Source organism: Leguminivora glycinivorella, chromosome 19 (assembly GCF_023078275.1).
Source record: "Leguminivora glycinivorella isolate SPB_JAAS2020 chromosome 19, LegGlyc_1.1, whole genome shotgun sequence".
Taxonomy (NCBI): Eukaryota; Metazoa; Arthropoda; class Insecta; order Lepidoptera; family Tortricidae; genus Leguminivora; species Leguminivora glycinivorella.
This window is the reverse complement of record NC_062989.1, coordinates 6,604,381-6,620,668: the sequence shown is the minus strand read 5'-3', so window position 1 is coordinate 6,620,668 and position 16,288 is coordinate 6,604,381. Positions and strand designations below refer to the sequence as shown.

At 37.7% G+C, this 16,288-nt stretch overlaps 1 protein-coding gene across 1 annotated transcript in view; it reads left to right on the top strand.

Moving 5' to 3' along the window:
* LOC125236750 (small G protein signaling modulator 2-like) overlaps positions 1 to 16,288 on the top strand; it is a 195,097-nt gene that overhangs the window by 164,966 nt on the left and 13,843 nt on the right. Inside the window, exons 5-8 of the mRNA XM_048143675.1 lie at positions 3,361 to 3,478; positions 9,168 to 9,274; positions 10,388 to 10,512; positions 14,121 to 14,234. Of these exons, the coding sequence (XP_047999632.1) occupies positions 3,361 to 3,478; positions 9,168 to 9,274; positions 10,388 to 10,512; positions 14,121 to 14,234 (464 nt within the window). The remainder of the gene's footprint in view (positions 1 to 3,360; positions 3,479 to 9,167; positions 9,275 to 10,387; positions 10,513 to 14,120; positions 14,235 to 16,288) is intronic.

The window sequence follows — 16,288 nt, the reverse complement described above, 5'->3', positions numbered from 1 at the left end:
GTTCCTAGTTGACTAGGAAACCCTAAAAACACATTTTAAATATAAAAAAAACTACTTAAAATTAAAGAAAACCGATCTTAGTTCCATTATATATATGTACCTAGAAAACATCATCATCTTCCTTGCGTTATCCCGGCATTTGCCACGGCTCATGGGAGCCTGCGGTCCGCTTTGACAACTAATCCCAAGATTTGGCGTAGGCACTAGTTTTTACGAAAGCGACTGCCATCAGACCTTTCAACCCAAAGGGTAAAATAGACCTTATTGGAATTAGTCCGGTTTCCTCACGATGTTTTCCTTCACCGAAAAGAACCTAGAAAACATATATCATATGCAAAATGAAATAAAACTAAGAAAACGGATTATATTCATTATACGCGAAATAATCTGATTCCATAAATTTATTTCATGAGTAACTATCGCGGTGACAGAAGACAATATTATATACACAATTTATTATATTATAAAAGGTTTTTTAAATTATTTCTTCCAAGGCTACACACGTTTTAATAGAAAAAACTGTGATAACTTTAATAATTAAACTAAAAGGTCAAGTATTTATGCACGAAATCATGTATGCAAATATGTAATTTATATGGCGGTGTTTTTACGCAAGTATCAATAATGGTTAGTCCGCAACGCTACTGACGGCGTGGCGGTACCGACCATGAATGCTATCCCTTTCGCTCTAGCCGCACGTAAGGTTGGTTCGAAGAGGATCGCACGCTATGTCTGTACCGCAGGCTACAATCGTTATGCTTCTGGTTATAGTGTGCGTCTGCACACAGGCGCACGCCAGCGCCGCCGGCGTCGAAATTCGAGCAAGCAGATTTTTTGAAAGCGCTCTTAAGATGACGATGAAGAAACTTTGTCAAGGAAATACTTGCGCAACATGCGCTTGAATGCGAATTTGGTCTGTGCTTGTCTAATTGGGAGAGGAAGAGAGTTCCAAAGTCTAATTGCCTGGACAGTAAAAGAGTTGGACATAAAACCGGTACGATGTTGAGGGACAATAAGCCTTAAACTACGAGAGGAACGAAGATCAGCGCCAGGGCGTGGTGTATCAAATTTGAATTTCGAGCGGAGATATTTGGGGGCTGACGGGTCAAAGAGAATCGAGTATAGAGTACATAAAGTACGAAGGGACCTACGTTCTCGAATAGGAAGCCAATTGAGCATTCTACGGAAAGAAGAGATGTGGTCGTACTTACGAAGGCCAAAAACCAAACGAATACAGTTATTAAGTAACCGCTCTAACTTATTCGAAGAAACTTGGGTGAGATTAGAATAACAAACATCAGCGTAATCAAGTACTGGCAGAACAAGAGCTTGGACGAGGAGAGTTTTTGTGCTGACCGGGAGAAAATATTTAAAACGGTAGAGTGCTCTCAATGTGTTAGTCACTCTACGACTAACATCGGACACCTGAGGTTCCCATGTAAGCCCACTGTCGATTATTAGCCTTTAGCCTAGCATTAATTTAAATGGTTTTTCTAAATTTTATTGTAAGAATATCAAAGCTAAAGAGTTCACATTTTTAAATTGTTGGAGAGATTTATAGTGGTTATGAAATCGCATGTTAGTAAGGCCTATTTACGTTATGTACTATTTTTAGGTGGTTTAAGTCTATAATGTTAATGTTGTTGCTTTATATTTTTGGTTGAGCAATAAAACCATTTGGCATTGTGGACATTGTACATATTTTTTTGCCTTTTCTAACAACATTAAGCCCGGATTCCCGGGGTATATCCATACTAACATAATGATTGAGGTCGTTCACCCCATGTCGAATCCAAAAAACCGATCACTGGTGATCAGGCCACTTGCCTGCCTGGTTGCGGTGACCGCTTTCCATCAGGCGGGCCGTATACCTGTTTGCCACTGACGTGGTATAAAAAAAAGATCTTTAGGCTATTTCTAACTGTCATAACATGATACATTACCTTAAACAGCAATAAAGCCAGCTCATTTGTGTAATTTTTGCGAACATTCATACACAGCAAGGTATTTTCATGTCCCCATATTTTACGTCACATTTATGCTCACGTAAGTCGCGCGGAGGTAATGAAATAACCCTATTACGCTCGTGCCGCTTTACTAGCCTTAACGTGAAGGGAAAGTGCATTTTTAGAGCACTTTCCTGCCGCCACTTACAGGCCAAGGGCGGTAATGACGCCTTGACCGGTACCTTTGTTTTCATGCTCTTTCAGTTATTATTTCCTTCGCTTTTACTGCGTAAGGTGGAGGCTTACATCTTTTTTTAGGGTTCCGTAGTCAACTAGGAACCCTTATAGTTTCGCCATGTCTGTCTGTCCGTCCGTCCGCGGATAATCTCAGTAACCATTAGCACTAGAAAGCTGAAATTTGGTACCAATATGTATATCAATCACGCCAACAAAGCGGTAAAATAAAAAGTGGAAAAAAATGTTTTGTTAGGGTACCCCCCTACATGTAAAGTGGGGACAGATTTTTTTTTTCATTCCAACCCCAACGTGTGCTATATTGTTGGATAGGTATTTGAAAATGAACAAGGGTTTACTAAAATAGTTTTTTGATAATATTAATATTTTCAGAAATAATCGCTCCTAAAGGAAAAAAAGTGTGCCCCCCCCCCTCCCTCTAACTTTTGAACCAGATGTTTAAAAAATATGAAAAAAATCACAAAAGTAGAACTTTCTAAAGACTTTCTAGGAAAATTGTTTTGAACTTGATAGGTTCAGTAGTTTTTGAGAAAAATACGGAAAACTACGGAACCCTACACTGAGCGTGGCCCGACACGCTCTTGGCCGGTTTTTTTTGTGTCTTTATGTAATATTTCGTAGGCGGTTTGAGTAAGTTTTCATGCCAAGTGCTAAGTCGTACGGAGCTTATAAGGACACCTATGAATTCTTCTCGTAGTCATAATCCAAAACAAATTTATTCTAAGTTTGATTGGAATGCGAGCTTTGTCTCTGCTCTAGACGAAACGAATGTTACACATAAAACAAACAAGAGTAATTTATTTCTATGTTATAAGTACTTATTTTTTGGTTGTGTCTCAATTTTTTATTCCACCTACTCGTATTCATTTGTTTTCGGTGCAGATTTCTGTTTCGGAAACTAACAGCCCAGCCACGACATTGGTCTAAGCGCGACAGCGGTGAGCGGCAGCCATACGTGCGAATGAAAAGTCCCATCGCTGTGTCTCGCTTCAAAGTATGGCCGCCGCTCACCGCTGTCGCGCTTATAAGACCAATGTCGTGGCTGAGCCGTGAGCGTCCTAATTTGGACTGAAAGTTGTTCGCTAGTTCCTTGTGACATTTTCTGGCCTATATCTTTTCAAAAGTCAATGACCAAAATATGTATTGCCTTTTGTCACAGGTTCAACGCCACAGGATGTCAGCCGGTACGACCACGCCGCCCTCGGTGCGGCGGCCTATCCTCAACTTCGGGAGGAGCCTCAACACATCTTCGGACGACAGTGCCTCTGGGAACACTGGTACGATTTCTATCTTTCCACTTTCCGCCATTTACATCTTATTACATCTTAAATGTACTGGGATCATTAACTAGTTGATCTTATACAATACAATACAATACAAAGCATTTATTCATGATAAACAGACATAGAAATACAAACAAATGGTTATAAAAAAAAACAGTATAAATAATGTTTACCACGAAATAGTCCCGTCTCAGCATATTGCTAACATATGGTCAGCGCTGGTCTTCCGGCGAGACCATTAAATTTGTGGGCCACGGACGCAAACGTGCAGCACGGCCTTAACTAGTATCCTGAACGCGTCCATTAGAAGCGCGCCGATCTTATATTCTGCTAAGATCAATAAGCCACAATTTAGGTTAAACACTACTTTTGTGAAACAAAAACTCAGGAAACACTTTCACCTCATATATACCATAGATCAAGCAAGCGTTAGATGCGCTTAGCGTGTCAAATGAACTCAGTAAAATCCACTGAGTTGTTCGTCTTTAATCGCAGCTTGCATTTTCTTGTTTGTTGTTTGTTTCTTCTATCCAAATCTAGTTCTGTGTTTTCACCGTTTTCTATGCCCGACAAGGCAAAGGTATTTGCAAGTGGCGCGACAGAGCCAGACTGCGTTTCGATTGGCGTCTAGCGATTTCCATATAGTTTTGTCAACTTTTGTCTTCTTATATATCACACAAAGCATACACTTAAGGTACAGCGGGGCAAATCTAGACTGGGGGCAATAGTAACTAATCCATGTTTTCCATTATTACACTATGGTGTTGAGTTCTACATGTATCCACTGAACACGCCTACCATATATAACCGGTGGACACTCTTAAAATAAAATATTTTATACCATGCACGAAATAAAGCATCAGATAATTATAAGAAAAACATTGACAGAAGTTTTTTAAAAATACAATTTCTATTTAATAATCAGGTAGAAATATATAAAGTAACTGAATTGACCGTGACGTCACTCAATGCGATTTCATATTAATTCCATATTAACAAGTCGTTCAAATTCGTTTTGAGAGTTCTTAAAAAGAAGGTGATTTGACTAGGAGGCAAGTAGCCTATAATGCAAACAATGTAAAACATGGAAAAAATGGACCAGGTTACATTTGCCCCCCAGTCGAGATTTGTCCCGCTGTACCTTATAAAGATATTAAAGATACCTATTTACAGTCATGTAGGTGGTGCCAAGCTATATTTAGGTATTTAGGTGAATAATACCGTCAGAGTCAGCATTACCTACCTATGTTATTATATCCGAAGTTTGTGTTTCTTCAAGTTTTTCTGTTATTTCTCCTACCTACGTGTAAGTAATATCAAAGTTTTGTTTAACTTTAGCGGTTCAGGGCCAATTTGTCACGAAACTTCGACCTTTTGTAGTTTTGGTTATACCTATTAAACTTTGACAATATTTATACACGAAGGACAGAAGTTGATTCTAAACAGTAGTATAGTTGTATTTTATAAGAAATACGAGGGTCATGCCAAAAGAAGTTAGATACTCTATGGTCATTTGATCGATACTGGCCAGTTATACACCATTGTAAAGGTAGGTTATTTGCTTATAAATTTAAAAATGGAACACTTGGAAATTCGTACGATTCTTTTTTTAATTATTTTTTTTCTTAATAATTTTGGCGGAAATTTTCCGCAACAATGGAGCTTACTCGACGTGATTTTCATGTTATGATATATTATGACTTTAAAAAAGGTTTAAAACCTCAAGAGTGTTTTGAAATTTTAGTCTCGACTTTTGGAGAGTCTGCGTGTTCACGTGCAACTGTTTTTAATTGGTTTGCTGAATTTAAAAGAGGACGGGAGAGCTTTGAAGATGAGGCGAAGACCGGACGGCCGCCAACCGCAGTCACTGAAGAAAATGTACAGGCTGTGGGCGAAAAAACCGCAGTATTCGTGCGAACCGAACCGACGAATTACATATGTAGAGCTCGAGCGTGAACTGGGCATTGGATCAGCTGCATTGCAAACTATAATTCATAGTAAACTGTCTCTTCATAAGCGTTGTTCAAGATGGGTGCCGCACAAGCTCACCGATTTACAGAAAGACCGTCGCGTGGATTGGTGCAAATTTATGATAGATAAATTCGACGCAGGCGAGAAAAAAAACGTATATGATATACTTACAGATGATGAAATATGGCTATATAACTACGATCCCGAAACAAAGCGACAGTCCACAGTATGGTGTTTTGAAGATGAGCCGACGCCAACAAAATGTCGCCGAACCCGAAGCACACAAAAACAAATGGTTGTCTCATTTTTCTGCAAGACGGGACATATTGCTACAATAGTGCTAGAAGATCAAAAGACAGTTAATTCAGAATGGTATGTGACAGTTTGTGCCCCAAGAGTACTGTCAGCTTGGTGTGACAAGCGGCCGAAGTCAGGAACCCGGCACCTGCTTTGGCACCACGACAACGCTGCCCCGCACACTTCCGCTAGAACACTTGACTATTTCAGCTCAAAAAACTTGACTATTCTGCCCCACCCCCCATATTCCCCTGACCTATCCCCCTGTGATTTTTACCTTTTTCCTAAAATTAAAGAAAAATTAAAAGGAAAGGGATTTGAGAACAAAGAAGATGCCCTGGCTGCGTATAATTACGAAATTTCTGAGGTGTCTAAAGAAGAGTGGTCATCGGTATTTTCTAAGTGGTTTAGACGGATGGAAAAGTGTATACGTGTTCACGATGAATACTTCGAAAAAATAGATAGCTGTAATAAAGAATAAAGTATGTAAATTTTGAGTATCTAATTTCTTTTGGCATGACCCTCGTATGTATAGGTACAAGCTGAAATAAAAAAGACCGTTCAAACTTTGCATAGTCATTTTTGGGGGCATATTTAACTTTTTTTATTATGGGACTATCAATACTGAACTCGCGAAAAAAAATTTAGCCTGTTCCAGAAATGAGCGGCATGACATGACAGTCGAAATGTATGAGCATTGGTTCCATAATAAAAGTTGTTCATTATAACCTCAAAAGTCACTGTTCATAATTTGAACGGCCCTTTTTATTTCACCGTGTATTATATTTAAATGTTTATAATCCTACTAGCTTTTGCCCGCGGCTTCGCTCGCGTTAGAAACAGACAAAAAGTAGCCTATGTCACTCTCCATCCCTTCAACTATCTTCACTTAAAAAATCACGTCAGTTCGTCGCTCCGTTTTTACGTGAAGGACGGACAAACAAACATACATACAATCAAGGTTAAACTTATGTAATCGAAAAAAAATGAAGAAATTTTTTATTTGACTATTACTTAAATTACAGGAAATTTTGAGCGATGACCCCCTTTTTTATTACGTAGAGAAATATACTATTTTACCTTTATAATGATACCACAACCAACACATACAGTTCTCATGAAGATATCCAAAAAAAATTAAACAAATTCAAAATCAAACACAAACACGCGGAGTTTGACAAGGCACTGCCGAATTTATTTTTTCATTCACTAAATAACGAGCGTACACTGCCATCTATACTTTTTGTAGCAAACTATGTAGTTAGGCTACGTTATTGTATCAAGATAATAAGTAAATAATGCCGCAATATTTCGCTAGATGTCACTTTAATCAACTGTGTCTCCATCCCCTCTTTTGGATAGTAAGGTATCGTAGGACTGTCTACCAGAATTTATTTTTGGATACTATGCTATCGTAGGACTGTCAAGTGGTTAAATATAAGTATTAACAATGTTAGGTTCTTTGTATGTATATTTAAAGAAAACATACATTTTAAAATGAACAATTTTTTTTTTATTTTCTCAAAGACAGAAATTTTGTTGTTTTATCAAAATTCTAATTATAGCTAGGAATTTTAGCATGATGTTCGTTTTAGATTTCCGACTGATCCGCTTCTGTCTGCGAAATGGATTGAGACAATCCGGCAAAACAGGAACGATTTTATGTGGAAGCCTACTAAACATAGTCGTGTATGCTCGCTCCATATTAATGAGCAAGACAAGTACATTAGTAAAAACGGCTTGCGGAAATTACGCCGTGGTACGGTCCTTTCTAAAGTAAGTGCCTTTCTACAAGCTTTTTTTTTAACTTGCAATGTATGCAGACTCTGCATAATTACTCTGCATTGCAGAGTAAGTCCGTTTTCACATTATCCGATCCGATATCGGATGTCGGAAGGATTTCAATAGAAAAAAGATGGCGCCTGTATTGTATGGGATATCGGTCCTATATCCGATATCGGATCGGATAATGTGAAAACGCACTTACTGTACTAGTGTTTCCGTCCACCGCTTTATATTTTTTATACTACATCGGTTGCAAACAAACATAGGGTCCGCCTGATGGAAAGCGGTTACCGTAACCTATGGACGCCTGTAACTCAATGGGTGTCACATATGCATGGCCGGTTTTTTTACCAAGTAACATGAAGTTGTTCTTTTTTATTAGGGTTCCGTAGTCAACTAGGAACCCTTATAGTTTCGCCATGTCTGTCTGTCTGTCTGGCCATCCGTCCGTCCGTCCGTACGCGGATAATCTCAGTAATCGTTAGCACTAGAAAGCTGAAATTTGGTATCAATATGTATATCAATCACGCTGACAAAGTGCAAAAATAAAAAATTGAAAAAAAATGTTTTATTACTCACAGTCCACCGCATGTCACCAAATACACAATAAATACAATCATAATAATAAAGTATCAAAATAAGGACTCGTATAATCAAATTTTATAAGGTAACACGAACGAATACATACACGAATAACGAACCTAATACGTTCGACAGCATTGACAGCTAAAAAATGAACCGATAGTTCCAAACCTCTCAAATGTTTAGGTTTTTTAACATGCAACCTTCCTAGAACTGAATTAGAAAATTTTAAACAACACAGACTGTAACAAACACTTCCTAATTAAATGTATAATTTTGTATTATTTATATACAAATATCAAAAAACACTTATAAATTTTGTGTAGAAAACAATGGAGTATTTTATTTAAATGTCTGTTTAAGATACAGTGACAGCGGGCGCAAAAAATGTCTCATATAAAAGACTTCGTGCTTCTTAAGTACTTAATATGTAGGTATAGGTATTTTTAAAATAAAAGACTGATTAAATTTATTGGCTTATTCATTTCAACCATTTGCAACAAATTTAAATAATCTTACTTACAGCAATTTCCATGGAACACACACTAAAATTATTAGTAATTAATTACTATGACCAAGTACGACTTTGTAAAATCCCAACTTCGAGGGAAAACATTTTTCTCTGGCAACATTTTTTATATGCATGTGTGCGTGGGGTGAGCGTAAAACAGGAGCGTTCCACGCACACATCGATCGGGTTTTGGCTTCATTGTTGGCCGATGAGTTGTATGGAAACTAGTATTCTATATGTAATATTTCTATGCATACATACATACTTTCCCATTTATAATATTAATATGGATATTTAAAATATTTTAAGCGGGTTAAAGTCGATATAACGCTGTCGTTTATAATGCTGGTATGAGTTAAACCACGCAACCGGCAAGTTTTATGTAATTTCTCTGAATGTATGTACTACCTACATATTTGACGTCAAATTTCGATGAAATTGTGACGTTACGTTAAATTGTGACGTTACTTAACCCTTGCAGAGGCTATCGAAGTAGTTGCAAAATGATCTTGTCCTGACTCTGTATGTTAACCTTAGGTGCAATCAATGCCGTTGGATCGACAGCGAAGGACTACGTGGAGAGTTTGCACCAGAACTCCCGGGCGGCGCTCTTATATGGCAAGAACAATGTACGCGTACAACCGGTAAGACTTTCACATTTTTTTATTGATATTTTATATAATCTTTAAGTGAAACGCTGGTGGCCTAGCGGTAAGAGTATGCGACTTTCGATCAGGAGGTCGCGGGTTTGAACCCCGGCTCGTACCAATGAGTTTTTCGGAATTGATGTGCGAAATATTATTTGATATTTGCCAGTCGCTTTTCGGTGAAGGAAAACATCGTGAGGACACCGGACTAATTCCAATAAGGCCTAGTTACCCTTCGGGTTGGAAGGTCAGATGGCAGTCGCTTTCGTAAAACTAGTGCCTACGCCAAATGTTGGGATTAATTGTCAAAGCGGACCCCAGGCTCCCATGAGCAGTGGCAAATGCCGGGATAACGCAAGGAGGATAATGAATTAATGAAATAATCTTTAAGTGTGAATATTCGATAAGGTTCGGACATCAAAAGCCAATGCTTTAAAAAACGAAGATTCTGTTGCATTGGTGTCTACCTAATTAGGTACGTACTTTACAACTTAACATATAGATTACCTACAAACAGGATTGAAATAGGATTGCAAAATACTGTTATCATTTTTCAGTCGAAAAATTCTTCCAATTTTATTTAACATTCTGGACGCTGATGGTTAGCGTTCCATGAAATTTGATTCAAATCAACCAGTCTTTGAAATCTGTTTGGCATTTTTCCAAGTAGATAAGCCAATTCTATGCTGGACCGTGCGGATTCAAATGTAACTTTTCCGAGTGACCAGATCTCCTTACTCCCCTAAGAATTTCACCACCCCCTTTCCTTTGGGTGTTGTAGAAGGCGAATGTGGGATAGAGGTTCAAATTGTTGTGTGGGCAATGCAATAACACCTACCCCTTCCTCCTCCTCTCTTTTTCCTTCAATTCCTAATTCCTAAGAGTTGCACTGAACACCCCCCCCCCTCATGTTAGGGAAGTGGGGGGGGGGGGGTTAGAAAGAGACAAAAAGTAGCCTATGTCACTCTTCATCCCTTTAACAATCTCCACTTAAAAAATCACGTCAATTCGAAGTTCCGTTTTGCCGTGACAGACCGGCGGACACACGCAGTTTCCCATTTAAAATTAGTATGGATGTATGTCATGCTAACCCAAATATTGTAACTGCAGAAAGACGTAGCGGAGCCCATGCCGGGCTACCTGAGCCTTCACCAGACTGCTGCTGGTCTGATCATCAAGTGGACCCCTAACCAGCTCATGAACGGGTACGCTGAGAGCGAAGGAGTTGATAAAAGGTATGCTGATTTTAGAATATGGGGCCCTATACAAAAAGGCCCTAGACGCTTGCGCTCCGATAAACAAATGCATAAGATCTTTCTATTGTTTTCCACATTAGTGAGATAGTGACTGCGTTTTATTGGCTACAAAGCGTAGATAATTGGCCCTTTGGCTAAGCAGCCTGAGGTTTGAAGTCTCATAGCTGTCTTCTAGAGGTTGATTGATTACAATTAAAGTAGTATAACTAGGCGACATTTTAGTGCATGCTGATTTTATCTGGTAAATTGCAGGGGAGTTTTTAATAGGTAGTTTCTATTATTTGTTCCCTTAGAAATTACGCAAAAATTGTGCAACCTCTAAGTAGTTCACTAGTTATACTTTAAATTGAAATAACTAACAAAATGTAATAAATTAAGAAAATAATACTTGACTTAATTGAAATAGTAGGCAATTTAAAGTATAACTACTTTTGAGTGCGGTTCGAGAGTTTATTGATTTTGAAATAACTAACAAAATGTAATAAATTAAGAAAATAATACTGGACTTAATTGAAATAGTAGGCAAAGTCAATAAACTCTCGAACCGCACTCAAAAGTAATTTCCCCTTTAATCCATTCCCCAAGTGGCAAAAGCATAGGTAATAATAACCTATAAGTCCCCAAGGCCACTTATTAACACTTCACTGAAAAGTGAAGTGCAAAGCTTGTAATTACAAAGTTTTTATTCATAATGCCGCTTTCGTGCCATTGTGTACTTCATTCCCTGGCTCGAGTTTTGCTTTCTTTGTAATTTTTATTTCCAGGGTTTCTGTGAACATAATGCTGGGTTTACATGGGCTTAGTAGCTAATGCTTAGTGCGTGTCACTAATACTTGTCACATGCGTGTAAACTGCACATTGTACAAGTGCTTAGTATTAGTGCAACTGCGAGTTCAAGTGAATAGAAGTCTGTTCTATTTACCAAGCAACAAGAATCTACCGCCCGCCCCGGCAAAAAATACTAATACTTGCCACTTTACAAATGGTGTAAACAGTACTGACAAGTGAAGTTCAACCACTCCAGTGATTAGTTTACTTCGTTACCATGGCAATATCTTGTAACTAATACCACAGTATAATAAAGAGTACTATCGTACGGCCACTCCCGCTCCCCGCTGAAAGTGCCGCCCACCCCCTCTCGGTTACCTCACAGTTACCGCCTGTCAAAAACGCGAACAGTTGACCTGTCATATCTCACTTACACAAGCATAGTACGCGTTCACCTACACGAGCTTAGACTGTGTGCTAGGAACGCGCCTCTTTCATATATTTGATCGCCAGTGTCCGAGCCACTCCGAGTTGTGCTAATAATACCCATTCTCTAACACCCATGTGTAGACGGCTACTTGCCACTTGTCACTTTGCTGACAAGCCCCTAATCGCTAATACTAAATTACAAATACTAAGCCCGTGTAAACCTAGAATAAAACTGCACCTTTTTAGTACTTTTAATATTGTTAACTGTTATTAAAAGTTAGAATTCTTAGCTCTTTCAAACATGGAGATTTGGCCCCGTAGCCGAATGGCATTTCTCCGACGCCAAACGAAAGCGATACGCCGCTGGCTCTGTCGCGCCAATACGCAAGCGCGATAGAGATAGATATCTACTAGCGCTTCGTTTCGTGAGCGTTTCGTGAGCGATTGTGCCATTCGGCTAGCCTGTGCTTTTAAAACTTAGTTATTAATTCGACTTATGTTGTTTTATTATTTGCGAAAGTTCTGCTTTGAGTGCGTGTTTTGAAGTTAAGAGATTTGTGGAATGTTTTTGTGTAAAGTTTCATACTTAGCTGATAATAATTTAATGTGATGTGATGTTGTAGATACTTTATTTAAAGTTATAATGTTGCTTAGTGTATGATGTAGGTATGTGTATTCATGTCACTTGGAACGAAACTGAATACGAAACGATTATAAGTTGGAAAATCTTACTACAAACCTACAAAATGTATAATTATTTCTTTATTTATAAATTCCGTAAAATTAACACTAACAGACAAGCTATACATGTTAATAGGAGGGTAGTTTTAGAGACACATACAATAGGGTACACATTTATGGTCTTATTATTATGTATCAAAGAGGATCGAGTATTATAGAGAGTTACTGTCAAAGTAAAATGTGTAATCACAGTGCATAGACTGCCATCTCTCGACACAATCATGAAACTTTTTAACCTCAGTTTTGACAATTTGGCCCATATTGTTAGCTTGATATGTGTTAAAATGTCAAATATTAATATTAGCGCCATCTAGCCGAGCGTTCCCCAAAGGTGTAATGCCATCTAGGCCACCGTACCTTTTTCTGTATGGTACTGAGGTACGTTTTTTCTTAGACTTTATCTGTCTATACGGAGTTATATATGTCTTTGATATGTATGCACTGCTAATCTAGCAAACCTCTTATTCTGAATGACAAATGGGTGCCAATGGTGCCATGCAACCTGTCCAAATTGTTTTATTGAATGTGCATTACGTGTCATTCAGTAGGTAAGTATTTGCCAATAATCAACATGTGAAACGTAAATACATACACTGACCAAAAATTTAACAGTCGTCATGACACAAATTATTAAGTCTAAATAAATAGATTAGAGTTATAGTCACTTTTCGGTGAACGAAAACATCGTGAGGATTAACCGAACTAATTCCAATAAGGTATAGTTTACCCTTCGGGTTGGAAGGTCTGATGGCAGTCGCTTTCGTATAAACTAGTGCCTACGCCAAATCTTGGGATTAATTGTCAAAGCGGACCCGAGGCTCCCAGTAGCCGTGACAAATGCCGGGATAACGCAAGGAGGGTGATGAATAGATTTTTGTTTGTGAAATTCTATGAAAATTTCTGAGATAAACAGTTTTTTTTGTTAAACATGTAAAATCGAATCACTCACGTAAAGTTGTCATTATTATCGGCATCGCGCGACCTCAATGACATACTCCTCGTTACGGAGCGAAACATGTCGAGCGATCTTCGACAAATTTACTAAGTGACCTATACATATTTAATAAGTCTGCGACTTGCCAAAGTTTTGTTATTAAAAAGTTTTTTTCCCCTCACGTTACTAGCTCGGAAACACGTGTTTTGTCCTTAAATACCAGCGGGTAAAAACGCATTTTATACACTAGTGGATAAAGTAATTTGACCTTGAATAGAGGCAAATTTTCTACTTTAAAATTAATAAAAGTAGGTTAATCTAGTGATGAAGATTTTACCACCTGTGGAACTACTGGAAGCAGTGATAAAGGCGTTTTTTGCGTTGTACTTTCCTCGCTATAGTGAGGGGAAAAGTTTTGTGTTACACACGAGTGCAAATGTATTTTACTTCTCGTGTGTTGAAAAACTCGCAAGTTCAGGATTCTATTCTCGAACCACTCGCTTCGCTCGTGGTTCAACTATAGGATCCTTTCACTTGCTCGTTTTTCAATTCCACACTCGGCGTTTAAATACAACTTTGCCCCCTTGTATAACAAATAACTAATTTTTACCCTAACTAAAGTGACAGTGTACACAATACATACACCTTGCACCTTTATGTTTTTCTAGTTATTTTTTAGCTTTTTACATTTTGGTTACGTAGCTCTGTTGTGTAGTTTCCGCTGTCACATTGTGCATGCGTCCGCCTGCCCTCACACGTGTCTCATGTGCAGCCCTGCGCCCTGCTCAGTATACAGGCGCCTTTGCTCTGGCCCTTTGTGCATTGACTGGTATGTTCTGTTTTATTTTTATGTTTTTATTTTCGTTACATGCTTCTTATGTTTTTTCGCTATCGTAATAACACCTTCTACGCAAATAGGAAGCCGATTTTTGAATTAAGAAACGCTCAATTTCGTTTATCAAAAATGTGTGGAAAACGGGGGTGACTTTTTCTTTAATATGATTGGTGATAATGAAAATAGATAGGGAGTTACACGAAATGGAAAGTTTGAAATTCAAAAATCGGTTATCTGTCCATAAATTTCGATCGTTAAATATTGAAAATGTATTTTATACTTTTTGTGGGACAGAATTATTAAAATGTCGTAATTTCATTTACGCCTGAGGTTACTGGCACCAAATAAAATTACGAAAAAATTGGGGAAAAAAATGATAAAGCAAAATTATTTTTTGTTAGGCTAGGAATAATGTATTTAGAAATATTCGCCGTATCATTTTACCAATCCCTCGACGATTGTTTGTAAAAAATATGTTTGTAATTTAAAGCTCGGTTTTTTACGCAGCCCTTGTAAATGGGTAATTTGGCCTTGTTGCCAATTTGCATGCCCAAGTTAATTAATGTTTTGTCCTCGTATGTTACCGACTTGTAACGTAGTAATCTTTAAGAAGGAACATGATTTTAACATACGACGTACGACATTGTTTCTCCAAATTATATTAAACACTTTCAGATGTTTTCTTTTCCCAATCTTTTAGAAGGTAAATAAATATTCATTAATATTACCTGTGATATTACCAATATAAATAAACTAAACTTAGCTAGAAAAATAACTAGGGTCAGACGGGCCTAAATATAAGACACGGGCAAAAATAAAACAAAGCTATTATTCGATTTCATTCCTATAGTTAAATCTAATTATATACCTTGATGTGAAGACTTTATTTTAAATGATATAGGAATGAAATAATAATTTTACTCAGTGTTAAAGCCCTTTTACCCCGTCTGTCCCTCTAATAAACCTTACGTCTTAGTAAGATGTCCAATTGGGTAGAAAAATTTTTTGAAGGTAGGCAAGTAATATATTTTTCAGAAAAAAAGCGATGTCAACTGTCAGTGTGACTTAGCTGTCATGGACTTAGGTATTTTTTTTTCTTCTAATTTCTAATAATTCAGCACGCGCAAAGGCATTGTCACCTCATCTGCTATTAAATTTCACTAACGTCATTTCGGTCACTTAAAAAAGATAATAAATAAATTATACGAAATAAAAATAAAAGCCACCTTTTCGTGATCGTTATTTTAATCTATTCTAGCAGAAAAATATATTATTTGCCTATCTTCTAAAAACTTTACCTACCTACTTGTCCATCACCCGCGTGCCTCGCTGCATAGCTAATCGCTATGACGAGTCTTTGTGCGACATAGCGGCCCACTCATTGAAACGTCTTGTTTCTGTCAAATTAATTGAAAAACTTCTTATAATGCTCGTGGTTTATAGCGGAAATTGGGTCTTTGTGCGACATAGCGGCCCACTCATTGAAACGTCTTGTTTCTGTCAAATTAATTGAAAAACTTCTTATAATGCTCGTGGTTTATAGCGGAAATTGGTGGAGCTAATCGCTATGACGAGTCTTTGTGCGACATAGCGGCCCACTCATTGAAACGTCTTGTTTCTGTCAAATTAATTGAAAAACTTCTTATAATGCTCGTGGTTTATAGCGGAAATTGGAAAATGAATCGGCCTGCGAGGTTTGAACTCGCGGGGTTTTGAATAATCGAAATATTCTTTCGTCCCACGCTTCAGGCGCGTGCTTCATCTTTAAGAGGATTGGGGATTTTATTAATGACACTTTCCAATTTTATTGATAATTCGTTATAATACTCATAATTTAACAAAGTTCGCGTACAATTGTTTAAAAGATAGGTACTTTTACTGACTTTTGTAAATTTGAATATGCAAAGAACGAAATTGTTACGACGATATTCCTTTTGACAATAGACCGCATGATCTAGATCTAAACCATATCTTGTATACCTATTCGTTAAATTGTTTCATAGTCAATCAGAAACGTCTGCTAACGATTCTAAACATTTTTATATTAA